Source organism: Passer montanus, unplaced genomic scaffold, assembly GCF_014805655.1.
Source record: "Passer montanus isolate IOZ18808 unplaced genomic scaffold, ASM1480565v1 scaffold19, whole genome shotgun sequence".
Lineage (NCBI taxonomy): Eukaryota > Metazoa > Chordata > Aves > Passeriformes > Passeridae > Passer > Passer montanus.
Window position 1 is genome coordinate 2673834 of NW_024366480.1, and position 26723 is coordinate 2700556.

The 26723-nt window shown below is 38.0% G+C and overlaps 1 protein-coding gene across 1 annotated transcript in view; it reads left to right on the forward strand.

Annotated features, from left to right (window-relative positions):
* CPQ (carboxypeptidase Q) overlaps nucleotides 1-26723 on the forward strand; it is a 147246-nt gene that overhangs the window by 107190 nt on the left and 13333 nt on the right. The window contains exons 6-7 of the mRNA XM_039706368.1: nucleotides 406-497; nucleotides 11191-11392. Of these exons, the coding sequence (XP_039562302.1) occupies nucleotides 406-497; nucleotides 11191-11392 (294 nt within the window). The remainder of the gene's footprint in view (nucleotides 1-405; nucleotides 498-11190; nucleotides 11393-26723) is intronic.

Here is a 26723-nt window from a genome sequence, read left to right on the forward strand (position 1 = left end):
ATGACAAAGCAATGGTAGTTTTCATGAAAATTTCATTTGGATCTGCTATGAGCGGATATGTATTACTTATTGCAGACCACCACAATGACAGCAGCACATGTTTCAGAAATCTATCAAGGTAGTTACTTTCTGGTGTGGTTTTCAGACACTTTCAGTATGTCCCTGAAATGTGCTTCTCTTGTGCTACTGCAACTGGCAGCAGCACCTCAACTGCCCACTCCTTCCTCATGTGGGCTCTCTCCCCAAACCCCAGTCTTTCACAGAAAAACCCACACTTGATACAGGTTGGGTTTGGTTTCTGGAAATACAGGTTTTTCATTTATTGCAGGCTGGAGATCAATGCAAAAAGTGCTCAAAATATATCTGTATTTAATACTAAAAGCAGTATTAAAACCTGTGTTTTAGGACTTCGTCCAAAAAGAACACTGCGCTTGGTGCTATGGACAGCAGAAGAGCAAGGAGGAGTAGGTGCCAAGCAATACTATCAGTTGCACAAGGTAAATATGTCTTTTCACCAATTTTCTTGACAGCACTTTTCTCCCCCATCTTATGACTTGATTACTATTTTTGTCAAGGTGTTAGCTTAATATCTCACCAAAATCACTGATTCCAGTGTTTCCTGAAAGTATATTTTCTGGGTTTAATCATAAATGTAAACGTAATTTTACATTTAACAATAAGCCATGCAACCACACATGTGCGTGTTCCACTTGACCTAAGATACTTTGTCAGAAAAGTGTTCTGAAACAGATATTTCATGATGATATCTGCCACAGCTTTCAAACATAGCTAACCTTCTGAGAATGAATGATGAATGATCCACATATGTTTGCAATATAAATAAATTTTGTTTGCCTTATGTATTTCTGCTTCATTGCATTTTCCCATAATATTTTACAATGTAAAACATAAAATAATACAAAGAAAGGTATTTTCTACCTTATCTTGATAGTGTGTATCTATAATGTACTTACCAATTGTAAGTTTTGTGATCTGGAACAGCCTAAAAGGTTGATTTCTGGTGATGCAAAGAACAAAGTCTATGACTTATGGCTATGAGGATAAAAATATGACATCTATCTCTCCTGCCAACAGCTGCCATTTCAAAATACATCATGAGATAAAGGGCAGTTGCCAAAGCTATTTTGGAGATGAGTCTTTGGAATATGCATGTGTTTGGGTGTTTTTTCCACAGAAAACTTATGCTTGAATAATGAGACTTGTATAATAGAATATACAGAATAGTTTATACCTGTATAGCTATTCTAAAGTAACCTTTTATTCTTCTCCCTAAATAAGCACTATAACTCTCAACAACAGCTAATGCATCCAAGGCAGAGGCAAGGTGAATGCGAATGTGCCTAGGAAGCTACCTTCACTGCACCAACATGAAAGCAGACTTGCAAGCAATTCTTAAGAGCATCTTTTAATGCTAAGCAATCTATCAGAAAAAATAAATGGAAACCTCGCTTTGAATCAAAATCATTGTGATGAACCAAATTAGATCAACTTGCATCTGCAATAGAGTTGTCAGAGATAGGTTTAGAGCAGTTAGAGTTTTCTGACTAATTGATGAGCAATCAAATATTTCCCACTCATTTCATATTGCTAAGAAGTATATTTAACTACCCATGTATAATGTTGTACCTCCTTGTATCTCCAAATTACAGGGATAACTCAGCTCTGTCATTTATTTTGGAAGAGGTATCCAAGAGCTTGTTTTCTCAGCTTCAGGGAGATGACAGGTTGTAGTTTATGTTAGTATATGTTAAGGACTATGGATTTACCACTGGCACTGTGATACTCAGCAGGATTAAACTAGAATAAAATATTCTGGAATAAGTAGCACATGAAAGAGATGCTTCTTATGTACAGAACTGCGTTTTGGAGGAACTGGAAGGATGCTCTGTGCCTAATGCACACTACTCATCAGAAATGTATCTCAGGTTTACCTCTGTAGATGTCCGTGTTGGACAAAAAGATCCATCCTATGGTGTTTATGTCAGCAAGTCATTAAATTGTCTCATGCGTGCCTCATCTTTTGCCAACATGGCTTTGTTTCACTGTTGTCTCAAAGATTTCTATTCAGAAATAATACCAAAAAGCAGACCTAAGGATCAAATAGGGAAATATAAAGCAGACTGGGTGATGCTTGCAAGACATTTGGCTTCTTCTTTGTTTTTAAAATGTTGAGACAAAGATGTGTCTCAGTTCTTGTTCTGCTGGTGAGATTCCATCTGGATGTTGTGCTCTGCAAAGAAAGCCCTGTCTGACTTAACAGTTTGTAATTTACATGGAGAATTTAAGCAGAAATGACATCCGTCTGTTGTTTGTTGTTCTTGTTCCCCCCCTGCCATGTGATCTGGCATAATTATAAATCGATTTGACTATAGGATGTTGCATTACTCATAATAATGAAATAAAGTTGATTAATACTGTACATTAAATTTAGCATGAAAAATAACTTAACCTTTTAATGATTTACTTGCTCAAATTTCTGGCAATTAGGATAGTATGGCACACACATTGCTTGCTGATGGTAATGAGTACAAGTTAAATAAGAGTGGTATTTAAAGATGCCTTGTAAAATGAAAGACAGCCTGTATGACTCATCTACATATCTGGACTTACGAGTTTAGTTCGCTACAAACAAGTAGAAATATGAATGCAGTAATTCAGCACAGGCAGACATGAATTTCCTTGGCATAGTAAATTACCTCCTCGTGTCAGTGGAAATGTGGCAAGGGAGAAGAAATGAAGACAATATAGTACTGGACAAGTACAGATGCTCTTATTTTTGTCACTTATTTATTATTTCTTTCCATTTAAGTTCAGGACCTTCTTCCTCATCCATCATTACAGGTTGTCACTGCTGGAAAGTGGATAAGTTACTGCAGAAATAACTGAGATAGCAGCATAGGGATTTTACTATGGTGCCAATAATTAACACATATCCCTGTGTAATAGCCTTATTTATAACACCCAAGTTTTTCTCTAGATCCCAGTATTACAATTTCTGATTATTAAAGCTAGTGATCGAGTATATTAGCTGTTTGAGCTTTATGAGAATGTAAGAGTTGCCATATTTGTTGATCAATAGCTCTAGTGCTCTAGACAGTCTAGTGCTGTCTCCTGTTTCTGATAGTGTCCAGTAAGTATGTGCTTAGGAGAAGAATATTTGCCCAACTGCAGTCAGGTGAAGCTCAGACACATCCATTACCCACACAACCATGCTTTTAGTTTATCAAATATTTTTCTGGAGAGCATCACATGGTCCTCATCCATTGTTTTCTTTGCATGATTTTTCTAAGCCATTTCCAAGAGTTGAAAGCCCTGTATATTCCAGCAGGTTCAGTGCCCCCATTGCAAGGGTACCTGCCACCCACCAGGACATCACAGAGCACCTGCTCAGCCTTGACCTTGGGGTAGAAGCCTCTCAGGGCAATCACCAGCACCTTTGCTTCCAAAGGAGATACCTGTTGAAGTGCTCACTGCTTTTAGCTGTCAGCCAATAATTAGATTTAATCCCAGACTAGAAAAAGACTTGATTTTCCTTAATGTTAAAGATCCTTATATTGATAAAGAGCAGTGAAATTAAAGGATTTAAGTTCAAATCAGACTGCAGAGCTTGGAGTTTGACACTACATCTGAAGTCTTCTTCCAGTGCTTAGTGTTGTGTGACCCACTTGCTAAGTGGAGCTCTTCTGTACAGACAATACAGTAAATAGCTTCAGAATCATGAAACATTGCAACACTACTTTCTCATACACGTCAAACTGAAGAACTAGAGGAACATAATTCTAGAAGGCCTCATGATGAAACTCTTCAGTACAGATTCTGCTACAACCTTTACCAATGATACCTGAGTGCCCTCAGCCAGGGTTAAGTTTTTTGTGTGTTTACTCTTACACTGTCTTCGTGAATGGAGAAAGAAATATATCTAATGAAGTGACTGTCCTCCTTTTCATTGCTTTGGACTAGATTCTGTGAAAGGTCTGTGTACCATGAAACAAGGTTATAGTTATTTACCCTGCTGAATTAAGGGACTATGAATGACTGATAATATTTATTTTGGAAGAGAAGTATTGCGTACAATCTCTTGGGAAAGCAAATATATTTTGTAATGAGAAGACTAAGAGATCCTAGGCCACATTCAAATTTACTTTAGTAACTTGGTTGTGATCACTGGATACATTAATATGTTATTAATTCAATTCAAACCCCATTACAGAAGGCATTCTCAATATTTCTGCATGTTGGTATTCTTATATTAATGATATTTATAGTACTTACCTCAATTTCTAGTGCAAATTTGACACGGTATTTTAATTTTTTTATCAAAGGTTTAACTACATTTTAAAAAATCAGTCACCAGTGTTTGCTATGGTTTCTTTTTTGTATTTATTACCAAGATCAGATATTTTGCTTGAACTGTATCTGCATGAAAACAGGACTTACTGAAATACTGGCATTTATTTCATGCTAGTTTAAGTACACTTTGTTGATGATCACACAAGATTTCTACTGTGATTTGCTAATGAGTTGCTTTCTCTATGAAGCAAATATAAAAAAAAAAAAATCTTGTCACTTTCAGGTGAAATGATTCTTCTCCAGAAAATATTGTCTCCTTAAAACCATAGTTTTCAGAAGAGTTTATATCCTGAGGTACCAAGTATTCTGGTGAAATGTAAGACATGAATTTGTGTCTGATTTGAACCAAACACATAAAGGACTTTATTGGAGATTCTTTTATGCCAGGAAAATGTGTTGACCATTAGCCTTTTGCCTTTCCTCAGGCAATACTCTCTGTAATCAAAAATTATGTAAAATTACTGCTGCCTTTTTAGGACACTGATGTCCTGTGGATTCCTTTCATTGCTAAGGGAAAGAATTGCAGAAAGAGTGAAATCTCCATTTGCAAAACTACAGAAAGAAAGTAATCATATTGTCTTCTCCAGTATCACAACAGGCAGTAGCATCACTGATTCTATTAAGTACAGTAAAGATAGCATAGTTACAGAATTATCTTTTGCACCAGTTCTAGGTTCATGGGAATTCCTAATTCCCTAGTATTTAGGAATAAGCTTTCTTGTGAAAGCTGCAGGGAAATACAGATTTTGCTAAAACACAAACCCAAGTTTATTTCTTACTGCCTGAAGGATGGAAGACCCCAAATCAGTAATGACAGCATGTCTCCTGGATATCTAGTCTTTATTCCATGCAGATAAAACTCATACATGTCTAGTGATAGAAAAACTTTTTTCTGTGCATCTTGCTTCTCTTTCTCTCTGCAAGCTGCCAGTTGAATCTGGTTGAGATTCTGACAGAGAATCTTCTGAGGATCTCTGCTTCCAGTGCATGCTTCAAGCAGATGCACCCATCCACAGGTTCTTGGTCCATTGGGATGTTCAATTGTAAGAAAGTTGGCTTCCTCCTATCAAAACTCCCTGCAGCTGTGAAAGATATAGAAAATTATGTATGTGCTGTGATAATTTTTAAGGTGCTGCAAATTTGTTTACACTTCTATTTTGTTGAAAGTTGCAGAAATACTCATTAGCTTCCTGAAAGAGTAATGTGGGTTACGTCTTTGTTTGAAAGATGTAAACCACAATTTTTAATTTTGGCATTGCTGCCTATTTTCGAGTGAAACCTAAATCCTGTCAAAAAAGGACAGTGGTGGGATGGTCTTTCAGAGCCATAGACATTGTTTTGATACCTTTGCATTTGAGCAGTCAAAGGTCTAAAGTTATGAAATATTTTCCAGGAAGAAAACTTCTCTTTGATATGCCCATTTGTCAAAGAAAAAAAACCTCCCAAGACAAGATTTCAGGCATACCTTACTGCCATAGCCTGCTGCCATGTTCAGAGCTCTCTGCTTTCTCTTGTCTGTCATCCCAGGGAACTTAGTGAGTGCTGGCAAATCATTGTAGAGGAAACAGTCGTGGCATTGTACAAGGCAAGACGTGGCAGTATCATGTTTTTAATGAGTGAAGTGCTAATAAGTACATGACCAAATTGCTCCAGGGCTGTTGAAGTTACTGGGACTTTTGTCATTGCTACTCAGAGGTCAGAACTTGTAACTGTCCTACAGAACAAACCCCTAAACCTGTAGACTTTTTTACATACTGCTTTCCCATAAAATGCAGCAGAAGAATATTTTATCTTGTAACAAAAGCATGAGCCTTTTTTGTCATCTAGGAAAAATTATGCTTCTAAATCTTCAGCTTTACATCAGCTTTCTCCCATAAAATGATGGGATAATTTATAAAAATGAGTAACTCACAGTGTTCCCGATTTTCCTTGTTTTCATTCAAAAAGAGTGTAAATGATACGATCATGCTTGTGGCTGGTGTTTATTATGCCTTGATGCTGGTGCGTCTCTGCTTCCTAACAGCTGTTGTGGTATTTTTTCTCTAGTTTCAATTTATCTGTTTTGCTTCATTAAATTACCTTCATACTAAACAGCAACTCAAAGTTACACTACATCATGTTTTTATATATGATTGAATATTTAGAGGATGTTATTTATTTTGCTTTTTTTTTCTTTTCTAGCTGTCAGATGCACTTAGGTGTTTCCAGTGTTTTTCCTTGTCTTTCCTGTAGTCTTAGTTGCCAGCCTAAAAAATCTGAATGCTGGTTTAAACCTTTTTTTAGTACTGCAAGTGGGATGACTACCACTTCCCTGTGAGTTCTACAACATGGTTGCCATGCTATACTTGTTTCCTGACTGCTCTGGGACAAATACTGGAATACAAGCGTTGTTGTTTCTTAAAGTTAAGTGTAAATCAATAACAGAAAGCTGAAAACACAATGTCAGATTAACGATGTCCTTTATCACTGGAACAAATGAACCATTAGTCAAGTGCTTTGTCATTACAGACCTAGGTATTTTTCCTGTAAAGTGGTGATTCTTCTCAGTGGAACAAAAAAGAAAACCAGTAAATGAGCTGTTGGATAAGTAATACTCTGTTTTAAACGCCGCAAAGTACTGAAGGCTTTTAGGATAGTTGTTCCCTGCAATAAACTTTCAGGTGTGTTCCTGCTTAAGCTGAGTAAGAGGTATTGCCATCCATGACTCAATGGATTAGTCATGAGATACTGCAGTCTATTTTAACATCTTGTAAGAATTAACAATTGGAATTGTGACTGAATAAGTAACTAGTGTAAGGTATACCTGCTTGGGATTGCCAGTGGCTAGCCTAGAAGAAAGATGTTTCCTACCAACAGAAGTACCAGTTGTATATATTACAGGGGTCTGTTTTCTTAATGGAAGGAGTTTACTGTAATTACAGGCTAAATTACTGACCCCAGAGGGTGGGACAGTAATCAGTGGCACGGGGTCTAGTTAGAGGCCTGTCACTGGTGGTGTCCCCCAAGGATCAGTACTGGTCCCAGTATTGTTTAACTTTTCACCAATAACTTGGGTGAAGGGGCAGAGGCCTCCTCAGCAAGTTCCCTGACAACACCAAGCTGGGAGGAGCGGCCAATACCTGCTGGAAAACCACTTCATGGAGAAGGACCTGAGTTACCTGATAGACAGCAAGCTGTCCATGAGCTAACAGTGTGCTCTAAGAAGGGCAAAGATATCCTGGGGTGCAGTAGGATCAGCACTGGCAGCAGGGTTTGGGAGGTGATCCTGCCCTTTTATTCAGACCTGGTGAGGCTACAACTGGAACACAGCATCCAGTTCTGGGCTCCACAGTACAAGAGAGATGTGAAGCTCCTGGAGCACACAGAGGATAAAAAAGATAAGGTGAGAAGACAATTGAGAGAGGATCTCATAAATTTCTGTATCTGAAGGGAGGGTGTCAAGAGGATGGAGCCAGGCTCTTCTCAGTGGTGCCAAGCAAGAGGACAAGAGGCAACGGGCAGAAACTGATGCACAGGAAACTCCACCTGAACATGGGGAGGAACTTCTTTACTTGTGTAGGTGTAGTGGAACAGATTGCCAAGAGGCTGTGGAGTCTCCTTCACTGGAGATATTCGAGAACCATCCAGACACAATCCTGTGCCATGTGCTCTGGGATGGCCCTGCTTGAGCAGGGAGGTTGGACCAGATGATCCACTGTGCTCCCTTCTAACCTTGTCCCTTCTGTGATTCCATGATTTCATGTTATCAGGTTTTTGCTTTAGAGATGACGAGTATCTATATTTTTAGTTCTGCTTAGCAGAGACAAAAATTAGATTGTTTATAGAGAAAACAGAAATAAAATGAATTTAAATTAAAAACTTAAAATAGGAGAACTATTGGTAAGAATTGTGCCTAATTGTGTATTCAATGAGAATAGCAAGCTATAGAAAGCCAATTTTCTCATGCAGTATTTATTGTAATGTTTCATTTAAAAATTCAATTGAAGAGCTAAAGATGACATAATAAAGACAGATGACCTCCTCTGCAACAGAGTCATAAGAAGGCAAAGGATAAAAGTCTCTTTTAATGTTCAGAGAATTAGGCAGCAGGTTACACAGAGAAGTTTTAATTTTCTATTGCATACCAAGAGAAGTGGCACAATATCAAGATGCAGCAGAGGACATTACTTTCTGAAAAAAAAATTACATGCTGAGTTTAGAATGCTTATTTAGATGGTACATTCACTAGGAGAATGACTGAAGGAAGCAGCTGAGTCTGCAATTATTTTTTTTTTATCTTTCCGGTTTGTTTGTTCCTTTGAATTAGTCAAGGGGAATGTATGGTCTCACCTCACTTTGTTAGTGGCAATTATGCCTGCATCATAGATGGCAAATGATGACAAAGAATCTTCACTATTTTAAGCAGTACATTTTAAGCATGTTTTCCAGCATGTTTCTCTCTGTGTAAGTAGAAATGCCAATGTAGATGTACAAAAATGGGACCAGGGAAACCAATCTAACTTTTTTAAGACTGCAACTTTAAAATTTGATGGTAAGTAGTTTTATAAGTAGTCCTATCTTCTAGTGGACCAGATATGGAAAAAGCTTTCTCAAGGACACGTGGTATTTCAAGTAGCTGTGACCGGTTTTTTTTTTGCTCCCCAGTGAAGTCAGTTTCTCCCCCTAGGATATCCTGTTTTCATGCCTCTCCAGCACGTTCTCAGAACTGAAGAGCTTTCTTACAGAACAACAATATGGTGTAACGTATTGTGGGTGGTGTGTTTACAGTTTCATATTAGAAACGCATGCAAACATTCATGTGAGAAAACACAACTGAAGAGCACAGCAATTCTGCAATAGTAGTAGTTTATGAAATTCTTGAACTTAGGCATTCGGTTGTTTTGAGTGATAAGAGAGATTTCTTTTAGGTGTCCGTGTTGTTCCCATGCTCACTCTTCTCCTCACTTCACTGCCCTTCCCCTGGCCTTACTGCTTTCCTCATTTCAGCTGCTCTAAAAACGAACAGAAGTCCTGCTTTGGAAACTCAACCAAAGAAGCTGAGTACCACAGCATCATATTTGTGTAGGGCTCACTATACTTAAGTTAGCTTTCATTGGCAATTCAGAAGCACACTGAAATGTGGGCTTCCTCCTTGGGCATATGATAAAGAAGATTTACATTTTGAGACATTCTTTTTATTATATCTATGGCATTGGAGCATCACTGGTCCCTTTCAGCCTGCAGTGTGCTTTTCTTGGCCTGCTTCTCTCCCAGTATACTCAGACAGTCTGTAAATCATGATTCATGTTGAAGCTCATTACCTCAGGACAGCATTTGAGGATAGGCCTAGACACCATATGTAGCCTAATTATTTACATTTAATCTTTCACAAACTGAAGTTGTTTTTCACTGTCTAAAAATGGTGATTGCCAGTAAGGTGACAAGATTGGTTATTTGCACATTGATTTCCAGTAGTTAAATGGGTAGATAAATTGGTTATCTTAAGCTATTATAACATGTACAGTTTCTTTATCATGCAAAGATTTTATATTAATTTTTTTAACTACTAGGTATATTTCTAAGTTAAAAGTGAATAGTTTTGCTCTGTTAGAATTGTTTCACTCAAAAGAAAAAAGTCTTAAACAGTTCTTGGCAAATTCTATAAAGGACATCTGAAAACTTATGTGAATTATTCACAGCCACCTGTAGTACATATTTTGGTTTAGATACAGAAAAAATGTAAAATAATTATTTGCTGAATTGTAGGCTTATATATGCTGGTAGTGACATGGATCTGTTAGCTGCTGCTATCACATATCCCTTGCAATGATTTTCTTGTAATAAATAACCTATGGCAGCCATAAAATTCAGGCATGAGATCTGGGCATAGGAGTAAAACCTGCAGTAGGTTCTCTTAGTCACATTCAAGGAGGCCTGAAGTATAGCTTGTTTTCTGCCTGACATGACCATAAACTCTTTTTTAAAAGTTATGTGCCTCCCCAGATCTCATTTTTTAATGAGATCTTCAGTCATGTAAAATCCGTATGTATTTAATTCGAATTAGGCCTTTGTAACTGAGCAATCTAAACAAATATGGTAAGTAAATAAATTGCTATTATTTGTTCTTTTAGCTTAAAAGATTCTTCCAAGTACACACTAAAAGCAAATGTTATTATGCTACTTGTACACAAAGTTCAAAGTTCTTACCTTTCATGTTTCTTGTGAGGATTTACCTTGGAAGCACAAATTTTCCTTAAAATATTATTTCTTCAGGTCTGGGGGAAAACCTTGGCATTTCAATCCTCCAATTGATATCAGAATTGTCTATATGCTATATTGAAAATAATGTGTTTCTGAACAGGCAGCAGCTGGCTTTTAAACAGACTTCCTCACAGTCTATGAAGGGCTTTGGATGCCTCTAATTTTAAAGCCAAAGGACTTCACACCCTCTCCACTGCAACAGAATTTCAGAGCCTCAAGTCTGCGAAGAAAGGGAGAGCTGTAAATGAAAATTGCAATATGGTGGTGATGGCTTACCTTTCTAGGTGGCACTTCAGAGATCTGAAAGCAAGTATTTGGGAACAGCAGACCAGTCATGTTATGGGTCCTACAGAATATTGGTATGTTATATCAGAATATAATTTGAACTGTTTCAGCCATTTCCATACAGAAAGATGGGTCCCTTCATTTATGCTTGCGTACACATTTTCACAGGAAGCATTTCTCTGCTTCTGACAACAAATTTGTTGTGGTATGCTCACAATGACACCTAGAATCCAGTATATGATGCCATCCAAAATAACAACCACAGCATAATACCTTCTTTTCTTACATGTTTAGGAAAATATCTCCAACTTTGATATCGTTATGGAGTCTGATGAGGGCACTTTCCAGCCATCTGGACTGGGTTTTTCTGGCAGTGCTGAAGCCCGGGACATCGTGAGGGAGATCATGACTCTGCTGCAGCCCATCAATGTTACAGATGTTTACGACACTGCAGATGGAACAGACATCTCTTACTGGATGAGAGACGGCGTGCCTGGTGAGTGTCCCTGGAGCTGGCAGGGGACACTGCTCCCACTGAGCCCTGCCACGTCAGATGGGTGGTCCCATGTTTTCAGAGTACTAAGAAATTCTTTCTCCCAGGGAGTAAAATTTACCATAGGTAAAATGCATAAATGTTAAAAGGTGACCAGCAGAAATAGGACATAAAGTGCATTTGAGCTGCAGTTTAATAATGGTGTAGATTATACGTAGAATAAAACACCTAAAATCTTCTTTTCGGCTTTAAGGATTTATAATAATTAATCCCAGACTGGTGGTTTATAAATAGTAAACCAAGGCAGAGGGGAATTCTCCAATACAGAAGAAATATTTTTAAATTATTATTAGTTTTACTTCGAAATTCAGGGCTTCTTCTCTCTGTTTTATATGCTGGAGAAACAATGTTTTTGAGATGTGACATTTAAAAAGCTATGAGTCATTAAGGTGCGAAAAAGGGGTAAAATTCTGAAAAGTTTGAAGTAGTTTAGGGGTTTATTTTGAGGATTATATCTGGCTCCAAGTGAGGAGCAGCTTGTTGGCAAAGAAACTTTTAAGCTGTGAGAGATCCACCACTGGCAGCACCCCCATGCAGGCGACCCCCACGCTAAGACAGAGGCTTTCAGAGCACAAGAATCCCAACTGGAGGACAGCCTGAGTGAAGCCTTAGTGAATTTCCACTTGAATAATGGTAGAAAGAAAAGTTTCATAACAGTGGTATTAAAAAAGTTATGATCAGTTTTAAATTTTAAGGTTTTCTCCTGTGTTTTATGGCTGAAGTAGGCAGGCACATTTCTCATGCTAGTTTTACTATTTGCTACTATATGCTTAGAATCTTTTAATATTTAATTAACTGCTGTTTTTTACCTTGTGGAAGAGAGTGAATCATGTAATATATTATTCGTATTTATGGTCAGAACCCCTTGCTTCTCACCCACTTAGGGTGTACAGAGATACCATAAAGTTGACTGCCTTGATAAATGTATGAATGTTTAATTTTGAAACCAAAGTATCTATACTGGGCAAAAAGTATGGATGAATGGATATTATTAAACAGGTAGGAATTCAGCTTCTGTCCTGCTCTCTGGGTGAAGTGGAATCGGTTCAGTACCATGTCATGCAGCTGTGACAATGGTGTGCTGAGTTGATTTGAGAGTCTGTAAGCACTGCAGAGAGGCTGTGGCCATGCATCATCCTCCACAGCCTGGAAGTGCCTGTGAAAAGACATCTGGTCCAGAATTTCAGACCAACGTATCTGTATTGTAGGTGGAATATAAGAATTCACCACTCACCCTATGTTTAGAAAATGCAAGGGTATCAGAATTATTTCCTAGGTAAGGTGCTGGCAGTTTTCTAGGGGGTCCTTGGGGACTTGCCTTGTGCTTCCCATCTGAATGTGACAGATCATGAAAGAAGAGAGAAAAATTTAACATTCAAATGCCTTATTTTCAGTTGATAATGTGAGTGGTGCTTGTGCTGGCAGCAGGCATTGAGCTCTTGCACACCACTTCTCATCAGCTGTGGTGCACCTGGAGCATAAGCAGCTACAGCTTGCCATGGTCCTCTTGATCTTTGGGCTACTCAGCAGGAACAATGCAGGAAAAAGCCCTGTCCCATGGACATCTGTACTCCTCAGAAAGCATTAACTATGAAAAATATAAACCTTGGGAATATAAACTCAACCTTGGGAAAACACAAATACACCACAACCAAGACCTCAGTTTTTAAGTAAATCTGATTTGTTTTCCTATTAAGAATTTGTCACATTAATTGATGGTGGATTTTTTTTTCTTTCTGTAACTTTGGTTCATTTAACTTCCTGTTAATCAAATAGCAAAGTGTTCCTGCGGCATAAAGGAACACTGATTCTTTTCTTCATAAAGCCCCAGTGAAAAGAAATTAGCTCCACTAAAAGAATTTTGGCTGCTTTAGATTGTATTTCATGCTGTTCCAGGGAGAAGTCTAAGACATCTTCTAATCTTCATGCCTTGTCTGCAGTATTCTCCCTGCTTGAATGAGCCTTTATGATATATAATAACATTGAAACAAATTGAACACTCTGTAACAGCTTTTATAATTATGTTCAATTTAAACAAGCAGTCAAGTGTTGACACTTCATCAATTTTATTTAAATATTTTCTTGAAAATATACTTGGTGGCTTTGTTTCTGCAACAGGGACAGAAAATATGGTGTACTTCTTGAACCATAAGAATGGTTTCTGATATAATCTCGCTTGAGTTTTCCCCTTTTTAGTGTGAAATAATTTCCAGGATTCACCTTATTAGATGCTATTAATATTCTTCTCCTCCTAATCTTTTGGTCTGAAAGATCCACAGAGGGCAGTTTCTGTGTTTTTCAGAACTGTTCATAGCTGAGATAGGCAAAGAGACTGTAACTTCTTAATCTCTGCTATTTTGAGTATATTTATTTTTGATGGACATGCAATGAAATGCTACTAAACAGCAGTGATTATTCTGAGATTTTAGGATGAGACAGGCCATGAGTTCAGTCCTTAGTAAACCATAGACTGAAGCCTAAATAATACCTCTAAAGCACAAGCAATGTGATCTGCACCAAACACAGCACCCTGGTTCTTGGTGGCTGCAGAATGTTAGAAATATTTGTCAGTGGCCTTTACATTGGATTGTTTTGAGAACAGTTCAGCCCAGCAGTGAGGAATGTCTGTAGTTGTGGTTTTGTACTGATAGCCAGTTTTCAGCTACTGAAAATATTTGTGTAACATTTGTTTTGCTTTTTCATGAAGCATAAATCAGAGAAAAGGGGGGTTTGTGGTGTTGTATTTTATTATGTTGTTTTACAGTTTGAGATGACTATTGATTCTAAGGCTGCTCATTTAATAATTACACACTTATCTTCCTCATCTTTCTTATAAAGTGTTCAATTCCATTTTTTTTATTAGGGATGTATCTAGATAGTGGCACATAAAGCTGTTCCTTTGCAACACTAAACCCAAATTAAGTTTGGCTAGAATTTGCAGATATAGGTGGGAAGATATGTTGGTTGGCTGTTTACATACTTTTTCACAACTAGTTTCCTTGGTGTCTGAAAGGGTTAAAAAATGATTAAGCACACCCTGCTAAACCGGTGCTAGGATATTCTTGTTGAAAAAGTGAAGTATCTGATTATCACACGTACTTGATGATGACCAAAATGCTTGGAATGTGATTTAGAGCAGTTCCTAAGGTAACAGCCCTGGGTCTGGATCAGCCTTCCCTGCAAGAGTCTGAGAAGGGGGGATGAAGTGTTTTTATTTGAATTATGGAATCCAGTAAACATTTAGTTCAGCTTTAGTTGTCTGGGGAGAGGAAAACAGGTGCTTTTGTATTTTTGCAGAGGAATGGCTGTTGTGATACATTATTTCCAGGAAAACTGGTTCAAGGATGCTCCTTTCTGCTTGTCAGTGTGGTTATCTGTTGATGCAGTGCTTATGATGGGAACACTTGTCTGTTAGGAACTAAGCTGTATGTGAGATCAGGCTGACCCAGGACATCAAACAACTCCCCAAAGGTATATTTCAATTCCTCTTTTAAAAATCAACCAGTGGCCTAAAGGTGAAACGCCTTTTACACTGTCACTTTGAACCTTGATGATTGTTTGTGTTTCTCTGTCTCCACAGTGACTTGATTTTTTGTTACACTGCATAAAAGGAAGAATTGCTCTTCCAGAAATTAATAAACCAGTAGTCCATTTAATTTTAATGTTTCTTCAGAAATCAAAAATTCATTACTAACCCAATCTATTAGTCATTCAGATGTGGCAAACAAAGACTATAATATAATTTCTCTCATTTTTACATGTTCATAGTGCTATTTTATTACCTTCATCTAAAATATGCTGTATTTTGGCCTGAGACACCAGATTTTGACTCGGATTATTTCCCTTTGTATTATGTAAGAAGTTAAATCTACCCCTTTTCTGGAGCATGCTGCCCTCTCTTACCCCTGTCCCCATCATCCCTGTAGCACCAGACTCAGGCGCAAGCCTGCTCCTCTGCTCAGTGTCAGCCAGGGACATGTCCAAGAAAGCAGCATAGCAGGAAAACTCCTGATCTTGAGGTTCTCAGCTGGACACAAATAAGTGAACAAACTCTCTTTCCCAAATTCTAAGTGTTCATTCTTGGCTGTGTCACTATTTGGAAGTGATTCTCCACTGTGATGCTTGAAATGCTGCCTTGTCAGATTACCTGTTTCGTACTGCCACGGGCTTGGGCAGGCCCTTTGCATCCAGTTTCTAAGCTTCTCTTTATTTCCAAAAGAACAAACCCAGAAGAAATATCAGATGTACAGTCTAGGGCTTCATAGCCAATTCTGAAAAGCCTTGGACTTGATGCTGCAGGTGTAAGGAGTGTTGCACTTTCTAAAACCTTCCTACAAGATGAGAGAGGGGGGAAAAAAATCTCTGAATAGTAGGCATTAAACTTCTTCACTATACTAGGCAGCATTTGTGTCACTTGCAATTTGAGATGTTTAGCACAGGAAATCACATGTAGGGCTCCAGGTATTTGACAACGTGACAAACTCAAGGCAAATGTCTCCTCATTTGCAAAAAGCTGGGCAAAACTCCTGAACACTACTCACAGAACTAAACTTTAGGGACACTACTATAAGTACCTAGGTAATTTTAGGTACTCCATAGGTGCCACATTTTTATATTTGCTGAGTTCCCATTGCTCTGGACATCTGTTCAGCACAGTGCCAACACAAACTACTACTTGTATGTGGAAATGAGGGCTAAAGGGCTTATGGTGTACATACATGTTTTGCCTCAGTCTTGATCTCAATAAGTCTGAGATATACCAGAAGTGTTGTCTCATAATTAGCAATATGGTATTGCTTTTTCTGGGGCAAACTTTTCCTTTTAAATATCTTATTTTATCATTCATAAATTCATATTTATCATCATGGTGAATGAGTGTGTTCCACTGCAAAAGCCAAATCATTTGCAACTCGGGTGGTATTAAATTAAACCAGTATGCTAACAGAACAATTATAATTGCTTGGCACTTTAGGAACCTACTGTAAGTGCTAAGGCTATTAGACCCATTTAAAATCTTGATTGCAGAAAGAACTGTGTGTATTAATCTGTAAAATAATTCATCTATTCTCTAATTTATCATTGTTCCAATAAAATAGGCTTTTGAAATTAGAAAGTACTCTGGAGTAATTAAATAAATTTAATATGTTGCAACTTTTTATGAAGGTCAATTTCTTAAAAGGCACATAGTTTAACATAGTATCTCAGTTATATTAGCCTTTCATATGACCTTCTCTGTTTTTAATGAGTTAATAAAGTCTTTGAGAATAATCACTTAATGAAAGGAATAGTCTATAACTTATGGCATTTTCTTATAAGTTGTGCTATTAGACCACCAGACAAATTTGACAATACTTTACATACAGTTCCTTCCGCCTTTGCTCTGCTTGGGCTAGTCTTGTTTTGGCACAATGGAGCATTGTCTACTTCTAATCATTAACAGGAAGCATCAGATTTGCAAGGGTATTTTTGTTTCACATAGACTAGACATACACTATGCAAAAATGAATCTGGGATAATATTGCTGGAGAGAGGGTTGAAGTCGGGCAATTAGGCACAGTGCCTGAATGCAAATTTTCCTGGTAGTTTTAAGAGGGCTTTTGTATTATATTTCTCATTAGCAATTCAGGCTATTTGAGTCTAAACAAAGTCAAAGTGGATGAAAGCAAACCCCTTCTTCCGATAATGTTAGCAAGCTCCGGAAGAACGTTGCAAACTTGGTGAATTCTCTGTCATTTTGAATGTGTAAAACAAGACTTAGGTGTCCTTCAAAAAGTACAGGGTAATTCAAACAGGAGAGATGGGCATGATGCAGTATATAGAAAATGAAATTCTCTGCCATGTGTTACTCGGAAGGTGTGATGGTAATGGGTTTTGCTGGCCCTAAAATAACTGTGAATCTACTAGTAAATATTGCAAGCATTTTCATAATGAAATGCTTCTTTCTCATTTAAGCCTCACCCATTTCAGACTAGCTTTTAGAATATCATAAACTCTTGTGTTTCATTTGTACAACATTTGTATAATCCTAATTACTGTTACAAAAATAGAACTATCATTAACTTGGCGATCCCAGAGGAAATTTGAACTGTGAAACCAAAAATATTTGCAAAATGGTATCATACATTGCTGGACTTCTAAACACATTGCTGAATTTCTTATTTTATTTCTAGGTATTCTCTTCAGTATCTGTGATGCATTTGATTTGCAAGTTTTCTTGGTGGTCACAAGTAAAAGAATTACAGCACACAGGTTATGTAGCTGGTATTCCATGGTTCTTATTTTTTTTAAAAATAAACTTAGGCAAGACAGCTTTAAAATAATCTTGTACTAATATTACAATAAATTAGTTTGACACACTGACATTCTGATTGACTTTTAGGATCCTAGAAGTAAAACTGTTTCAGTACTTTCAAGCCAGTATTAATTTTATATACACTCATTAATCTAGTAATGAAAGTTTAAATTGGGATGTTTACAATAAAATCGCAAATTGTAATGGTTCTTGGACTTTTTGGCTAGTAGACTTCTTTCTCTTATTTTATCACTCTTCTTCCTTTGACTATCACTAAGTTTTTATTTCTTCTTTACTTTTAGATGTGTACTCTTCAAAAACTTACATGAGATGGATTGGCATAAGTGACCCTTTTAATAAATAGGTTCTTCCTGGAAGCAATTCCTAAACATCTCAAAAAACATCAATAAATTTGCTTCTCCAACTCACCTTTTTAGCATCAGAATATACTTTGTCTCAGAAAAGAAACTGAAAATATCCAACTGAGGATCTCATTCAGATGTGGGGTGTGGTTGTTTTTATTCTCGCTGCGCCTCTGAGAGACATCTTAATTCTCTATTGTTTGCTGCTTAGGAAAGCTGAATTCTGTTTCTGTGGGTGGGAATATTCTTTATCAGATGGAAGTATTTGCCATTTGTTGATCCTAAAAAACAAGTGTTCTACATTAACACACAGAGCTCAGTGTTAACATGTTAAATAAGCATTTCAGAAGTACAAGTTAGTCAAGCCTTATTCCTAGAACTGTCCTTGGCTTCGGTGAAGCTCATGCAAATAATTAAGTAAACAGAAAGAAAACATAATAATAAAAAAAGAGTTTAGTCAGGGTTCTGTAAGGAATTTGGAGATGTTTGCCAATGGAAAAAAGTGAGGGAGTAAAATAAGATTCTCTCCACAATTTATTTATTTTTTTACGTTTAGAAATTTCACTGTATGAAAAATAAGACACATTGATATTATGGAAATGCTGTGATATTTCTCACCAAGCTTATAATGACCTAGAATGGTTGTTAGTAACAGCAGCAGAAATATCTGTGGATTCATGGATTTCATTCCTGGAAAACAAATTGTAATGGCATCAATATTAAAAGCTGAATAAAAATAAAGCATTCAGTAGCATTCCAGGAAGACCACATGTATACTACTCTTGATGGGAGGGACAGAGGTTAAATGTATTAAGGTCTGGCTTGCAGCTCTCCAAGTACTTTCCTATATGAAGTCATACGATGAGTGTTTCTAATAGGATTCTTCAGGGCTTGCTTCATCCTCAGCTATTTAGAGTTTCCATTGGTTTGGAGTCAAGTTTAAAACTACAGCAGAACACGGCTGATGTAATTGTTATACTGCATTGATAAAGAATTATGAGAACAAGCTGATCAGCCAGCCAGGGTGATTATGTCTCCTCTGGCCAATTTGTTCACACCTTTTCTTGTTCTGGAGTCACAAACAGTATAATATTTAGAAAATACCACTTCCTTGGACCCGTTAGCTGGCCTATTTCCAAAGAGGCCCCTACATTACCTCATTGCCACAAGGTTTTGCTGGTGCCTCTTGCGCAGCAGCTCCTGTTCTGCAGAACTGCTGGTGCACCTCCCGCCAGTTCTGTGGACATGGCTGTCCTCTTCCAATGCAGAACTTTGGTTTTGTCTTTGATGAGTTTTCTGAAGTCCATGTCAGGCGACTTCTGGATTTTGAGCTCTCTGAACAGCAGCTCTGCCTTCCAGCATACACAGCTGCTACTTTCACAGATTTTAGCAAGACACAGGCCACCCGTGTCATCTGGATCATTGCTGAGGATGCAAAGGGTGCAGACCTGGCAGGTCACACCACTCATAACCAGCCACCTCAAACTGATGATGGAGACCCTTTGGGCCCAGCCATCCAGACTGTTTTCCACCCACTTTTATTCCACTCCTCCAGTCCATAATTTTCCTGGAGACTGTTTTTCTAGTTTATACTTCATAGAATCATCACAGGATTATAGAATTGTTTGTGTTGAAAGGGACCTTAAAGATCATCTAGTTTCAACGCTTATGCCATGGTCAGGGACAGTTCTCACTAGGTCAGGTTGCTCAGAGCACTTGGACACTTTGAGGGATGGGGGCATCTACAACTTCTCTGGGCTGCCTGTGCCAGTGCCTCACAACCCTCACAGTAAAGAATTTCTTCCTAGCTTCTAACCTAAACTTACTCTATTTCACTTTGAACATGTTCTTCCGTGTCCTGTCACTACATGCTCTAGTAAAAAGTTCCACTCCATCTTTCTTGTAGGCTACTTTCAGGTATTGGAAGGCCACAATTATGTCACCCCAAAGGTTTCTCTTTTCCAGGCTGAACAATCCCAATTCTTTCAGCCTTTGCTTGTAGGAGAGGTACTCCATCCCTCCAATCAACTCAGTGGCTGCCTCTAGACACGCTTCTGGATCCTCCTGCTTTAGATTTCACAACAGGCATAATATTTGCCTTTTTTCAATCATTGGGGTCTTCCCCTAATTGCCACAGCTTTTCCTAGATGATAGATAGCAATTTCCCATTGGAATTGGCCAGCTCCCCCAAGCAATGCATCCAGCAACACTGGTTTTCATTTGCCCTATTTGGCTAAGTAATCCCTAACTTCATTGTCCTCTATACCATGAGCAGTACCTCTTCCCCGGCTTTCCAATTTTGCTGCCATGCACAGACCTGAGAGTTTTTGATTTTAAGATACAAAAATGACTTTCTTAGTATTTTTTCATTATTTATTGTAGCTAATATAGCAAATAATATGGCATTTCAACAGCAGTTTTCTCCCCAGAATTCCACAAGTTTTACATGGAAAGGAGGCTGTAGAAACATCTCAGCTGACTGTGCAGAGCACACTGGAGATGTGAACCAAGTATGATTTTGATTCAGGATCTGAATACTTTTTACTGACAGAGTTTTAGATATTAATCAGAAAACTTGTTCCTTCCTGAAGCAGCAAACACAACACACTTTCATTTGCAGGTGACATTTTTGGTGTAAATGTCTGAGGCCTTCGAAGAATGCTTTTGATAGTAGTCCAAACTGAACGAGTACAAAGCTCAGAAATAATTTATAAATACATCTTCCTCAAAAGAGCAGGTTCAAAATTATTCCAGTGGCAGCCTTTCCAGGACATTGTTAACATTTATAAACCACAGAATTGGAACCTTTCTAAGTGTTTGTCTCAAAACTCATTCTACAGATTGGGCCTACAGTGCTATTGAATTTCTGAAGAGCAGAATTTATTGAATACCAATTTATTTTTCCCAGAAATCCCTTTCTAGTGATATTATATGTGTTTTAATACAACAATTTCAGTCAATTCAGACATGGTCAATTCAGACCACAGAAAAATACTTAAGTATGAAAGAAACTGAATATACATTTGTATTTTGTATTGGCAAATCCTCAAGAAAGGATCATGGGCTGCATAGAAGAGAAGGTACAGGGTTACTGTTCTGTCTCTGACATCATCTGCCATAATCACTGAACAATACTTCAGTGATTATGGTTCCTCAGTTCCTCAGTTTATAGTTCCTCAGTTTCCCTAATGATAACAGTTACCCAAGGGCTGCTTGTGAGTTACCTTCTGTCTATAGGGTACAATAAAGATGAAGGAGTCATCATTACTTTCCTAATTAAGCTGATCCATATTCTGCTGGAATCATTAGACCTTGCAGCTATTTAGCACAAGAGCTTCACCTGAGCAAATGTTGTAGAATGTAAAGAACAGAGCAGCCTAGATGGAAGCATAAGCTTCCTATATATGTGTTTTAGGGGCACATAAACAAATCTGTCTGCAAGGACAAAGCATGAATCTCAACAAGAGAAGCAGTTTATTGGAATCCCCCATGCAAAGAGGCAGAATACCTAATTAAGATTTACTATACATCAGGGCCAGTCTGTTCACAGCTCACAGCTGTTTTCAGTGCCCATGACAGAGTTCTGTCTCAATTGCCATGTGGGGCCTTGGAAATCCACCAAAGAAAATAGGCACTTCTCCTTTTGCAGTTCAGTTCTATTAATTATGTTAAACAAAAGCAGTGACCTTCTGGGACAGAAGAATTTTTGTAGTTGTTGCTGTTGTTTATAAAGAAAGCTAAAGTAAAGAAATCTTGGGATTTTCAGACTCTGTTCTCCAGACTCCTGAGGGATTGTGGATTACTCCTAAAAATGTCCAACCTCATCTCCTACTAAGAGCACAAGTTTGTTGTCAGTGGACTTGATTATCCAGTTGTTGTCAGTTGGGATAATCTGTGTGTTAGAAAATGTTTATGGATTTAAAATTGGAAGCGGTTGAAAACCATTAATGTGGCATTGTGGAGGAGAAAGAAGTTGAGCAGCTTGATTTCGCAATGGGTAGATATTCTGTCCTACAAGCAAAGACATGGGAGTTTAGAGCATTGGCATTTTACAGCTATCCCAAATTCCTTTGGGGATGTGCACAAGCACCTCACCTCCTGAAAGATACTGAAAACAACTTGGAGTTGTTAATTAGAGGAGACAGAAAAACTTAAATTCTCTGAGGACAAAGGTTATTATGAAGTATTTTAAAGTAGGGTGGTTTTACCTAAACTAGGGTTGTCACCCCAAATCCAAACCCATAGCAACAATTGAGCAGCTTGATTTCTCAATGGGTAGATACTCTGTCCTACAAGCAAAGACATGGGAGTTTAGAGCATTGGCATTTTACAGCTATCCCAAATTCATTTGGGGATGTGCACAAACACCTCACCTCCTTAAAGATACTGGAAACAACTTAGAGTTGTTAATTAGATAGACAGAAAAACTTAAATTCTCTGAGGACAAAGGTTATTATGAAGTATTTTAAAGTAGGGTGGTTTTACCTAAACTAGGGTTGTCCCCCCAAATCCAAACCCACAGCAACAACACCCAAAGCACAATGGGAGTTGATGGGAGCTGGCTGAGAAAGGACAGTGATCAGAGACATGTAAAGAAACAAAACCCAAAACTGTCACTGGTGAAGACACAGAAGTGATTTTCAAGTTTTTTTTTGCTTAACATTCCTTAATGGATAACTCCTAGAGGAATAACTTTCAGCACTGTTTTCCACACACATATGAATTGCAGTTCATGTGAAATATTTAGGAGTGGGACATTTTTCTGATGTAAAGCTCTTGTTCATACAATAGAACAAGGTTATTCCAGAAATTTGGTGTCTACTTGCTATTTGCAGGGTTCGCTTGGAATAGTGATCCTGAATTTCCCTCTGCCTCACAGGCCAAACTTGGCTGGAGTCATGGGTCAAGCCAATCACCAAAAAAAGATGATCTCTAGTCTCTTCAGCAGCTATTTCAGAAAGCCACACAAACACATGAGATTTCAAAGAACCACAGAGCTGGCAAGGAGGTTTCTAGAAAACCTCTAAATATTCTTGATTCCAGCATGGTCTTGCCAATGTCTCTGTCATTCACATTTGTTTGAGCTGAACTTGAAGGCTTGCTGTAATGGAAACATTATAGACCAGATGGCCTGTCCCAGTGCTATTCATAGTGCTTAAAGTTTTTCTCCTATCTACCCTATTCCTGCTGCAATTTAAGAGCTTTAACTCTCATTTCTTTTCATTGTGAACCTAAAGACATGGTTACTTCTTTCCACTTGCAGCAGGTTTTTATGTGAAGTTGATTTTTTCCTTCCTTGGTGTAGTAGTTTATGCTTGCACGTCTTGATCATTATCCTGAGTTGTCTTTTCAAGTATCTCACTGGTGAGCATCACTTAAAAAGTTCTCATCATGCTCTCAATGTCCCTGCCATATGTCCCTGATTAGTGCCATCTCATAGTGAAGGAAGACTCTACTCCATTGCTTTGGACTATAATGAAAATAGAAAATAGTCTTAGACCCATATGATGCCCCAAGCTAAAGATTCTTCCATTTTTTACTCTCTGAGTATATTTTTCATGCCATTTGGATCAACCTTGCAGTATACATAATTTCCTTTTTCACTTCTGGCGGCTTTAGTGATTAACATAACTTTGAATTTTTATACATATTTAATAGGATCAGAAAGTTAGTTCAAAGGGAGCTGTTATGTACACCAAGGTTCTGGACCATCCTCTATTCTGGTAACATCTGGAGATCACAATGCTTTGGTGCCTGACATTCAAGGCATTGATCCTAGGTGTGTGTTTTGGGGCTTCTTCATAGATAGAATGCATTGCAGAAGTAATTTCTCTGAGTAGATTAGCTTTTTTGTTCAGGAAAAAAGATACTAACGTGTTCATTTATATAAACAAGATCTGTTTTGATGAAACTAGAATAGAAAATAACAGAATTGTGAATATTTCACTAAGAATAAGCATTTAGATAAAATATAGAGTGATGATAAATATGATTTTTTAAAAGATTTTATTTCATGTATGTATTGAGTCAAGAAAATACATATGATTGGAGTATTTGTTTTTGCTGGTTTATTTTACTTTATGAAAAAGTTTTGTGTGCCTTTTTTCATTTGAGTTGGGAAAAGAGAAAAAAAGAATTGTGTCATTTACTACAGAATGGAAAGCCCTGTGTTTCTTAGTACTGTAGTTCTGCCTTTCATGGTCTGCCTCTCCTATGGATTCCAGAAAGCTGCAGTTTTCATGTATTTCATGTATCATGTATTACTGCAGCAAGATAATACGGGTTATAAATTATTTGTTTAATCAAAGGAAACCCATCTTTATCCTATACAAGCTGCTGTCTGGACTTTGATGCAGACAGAAATCAGGCTAGTTCCAGGTTTTATCAGATTGCTCATTTAATTTAAGGTAGAATCCACCAACTAAATGATTATAATCTCTGGGGGAAAAAAAGACAAAACTGTATGAGAGATATATATAATCAGCACTATTACATGATAGAGAGTAACTATTCACCTTTTGTAATATAACCAGAGAATCAGAGCATCAGCACTAACCAGCTTTAAGACACACTTCTCTGGACAGGATATAATTGAATGAAGGAAGCCAGCACCACAAGAGGTTTTGAAGACCAAGATCAAACACTCATTTAGCAAGGATGGAATACTGCATGGGAGAAAGGTTCAGCAAAGGCTGTCCACCACAGAGATATGAAGGCAAGCTCCTACTCAGAAAGTCCTTAATCTGTTGGTGGCTGGACAGGTGTGCTGAAGAACGAGACCCCTTTCTCCCATTTTTTTCTCAAAACATTGGCTTCTGCCAGAGAGAGGGAAATAGGCTGACTGAATCTTTGAGGTTTTCCCCAGTTCATCTGGTTTTCTGTTTTGTGTGGTGCTAGTCTGCAGAGAGACTAAGTAATCTGGGTAACCAGGCTGACAATAGATGTTACAGTCAGTACCCTTTTAGATGCAGGGATGTTCTGTTAGTTAAAGTGTTAGATGAATTAGTTAAAGAGTTACATGTAAATTATGATGAAGTGTTTCCTTTGAGCCTTTGTGTAATGTAAATCCTATGTTCCTATGCTACAGCGAGGTGCCTGCAGCTTCCTGCTTGTCCCAGCAGAAAGGTAATGTATGGCAGATGGGAAAGGAAAAGGGTAAGAGGGAAAGTGAAGTGACAGGCATAGAGCTGTGGAAGTTCTTGGACTTTCAGCTTTCTAGGACAGCTACTCCTAAACAAAAGCATCTTTTAGTTGATTTTCAGATTTAAGCCAGAGACAAGCGGGAAGTGTTAATGATAGCAGTTACTGTTTTTGACTCCTTGTGCATTATTTCTTTTCTGTGCTTTAAAAGTGCTGACTGAATCTGTGGGCAGATAATACATTGCAGCAGCAGCCCTTCATTTCCAAATTACAGAGACTCTGAGATAAGCTATATGCATTTGAAATGTCTTTTAAAAAATAATAAAAGACAGTTGTAAACCAATTGTCTTTTCATTCATATTGCAGAGCAGAATTAAGGGCTGCTGTGTGTGCCACAGGTGTCACTGAAGGGAGTCTGGAGACAAATACTGCTGAAGGCTGGGCAGTTGTGATGGTGATTTTTATTGCACCTAGGCATTGACTGGTGCATCTTGCAGCCTGTCCCAGGCCCTTTTATCCACAGCAGCTGCTGGAGAAAGAGGCACAGTCTTGTGGGCTCCTCTGTGCACTCACACAGTCAATGCTCGTCCCTCCTTTTGTTGTCACTGTTCAAAGGTTGCAGAAATAGATGATCACTAGTGGCCAGAATTCCTTGTTTTGGGTAAACCTTGATTAGTTTTAGGGGTGGGGTTTTTCCCTATGGAGGACTAGGGAGATTCCTCAGATATTTGCACAGAACTGCCACTGCCAACCTTGAAATTGGTATTAGTGCTCCAGCCACCATTTCTCTAGAGCTTGGAACCACCAAAAACATGAAAGAGTTGGGTTGTACAGGGCAGCTCTCAGTCTTTTGCGGAGTTGCAGTGTGAGGATCACAGGCTGATCATGTCAGAGCTTCAACATCCTACTGCAGCAGCTTGTTTTCTTGGCCTGAACAATTTTAAGGCCTTCTGACTTCAACTAAGAAAAAGATTTCATTGTGCTGCTAGAACTAATCAACAAGTTTTAAACATCTCAATCTTGAAAACAGCCCGAATTATACACATCTTTAATTTTAAATCCCTAAGATATGCTAAATGAGAAGCACTGAGAAAACTTAATTAGTCTGCCTGCTTCTTCCTATACTTCCTAATTACTATGGGTACTTTTCTTGTCCACCAACACTGCTGGCTAGATTTTAGGGCAGATGTTCTTATGCAGTTATCATTAAAAGCACATACACTAGATGCTGTTGCAGCCTCCAAGCACTCAGCATTTAAGTCTTTTATTTCAGGATGCTTGAGGGGAAGAAGGGATCATCACACAGTTAAAAATGTCATTTGCTTTCTGTATCTTTTCCATGCAACTTCTCTCTTTTGGTCAGACAAATAGCTGCCAGGAAATTTGTTAAGGGTATAATGTTTTTGAGACATAGTCCTCTGTTTTGAGAACATCTCAGATTAAAAACTTTTTCACTCAGTATACTCACCCAAATGACAAT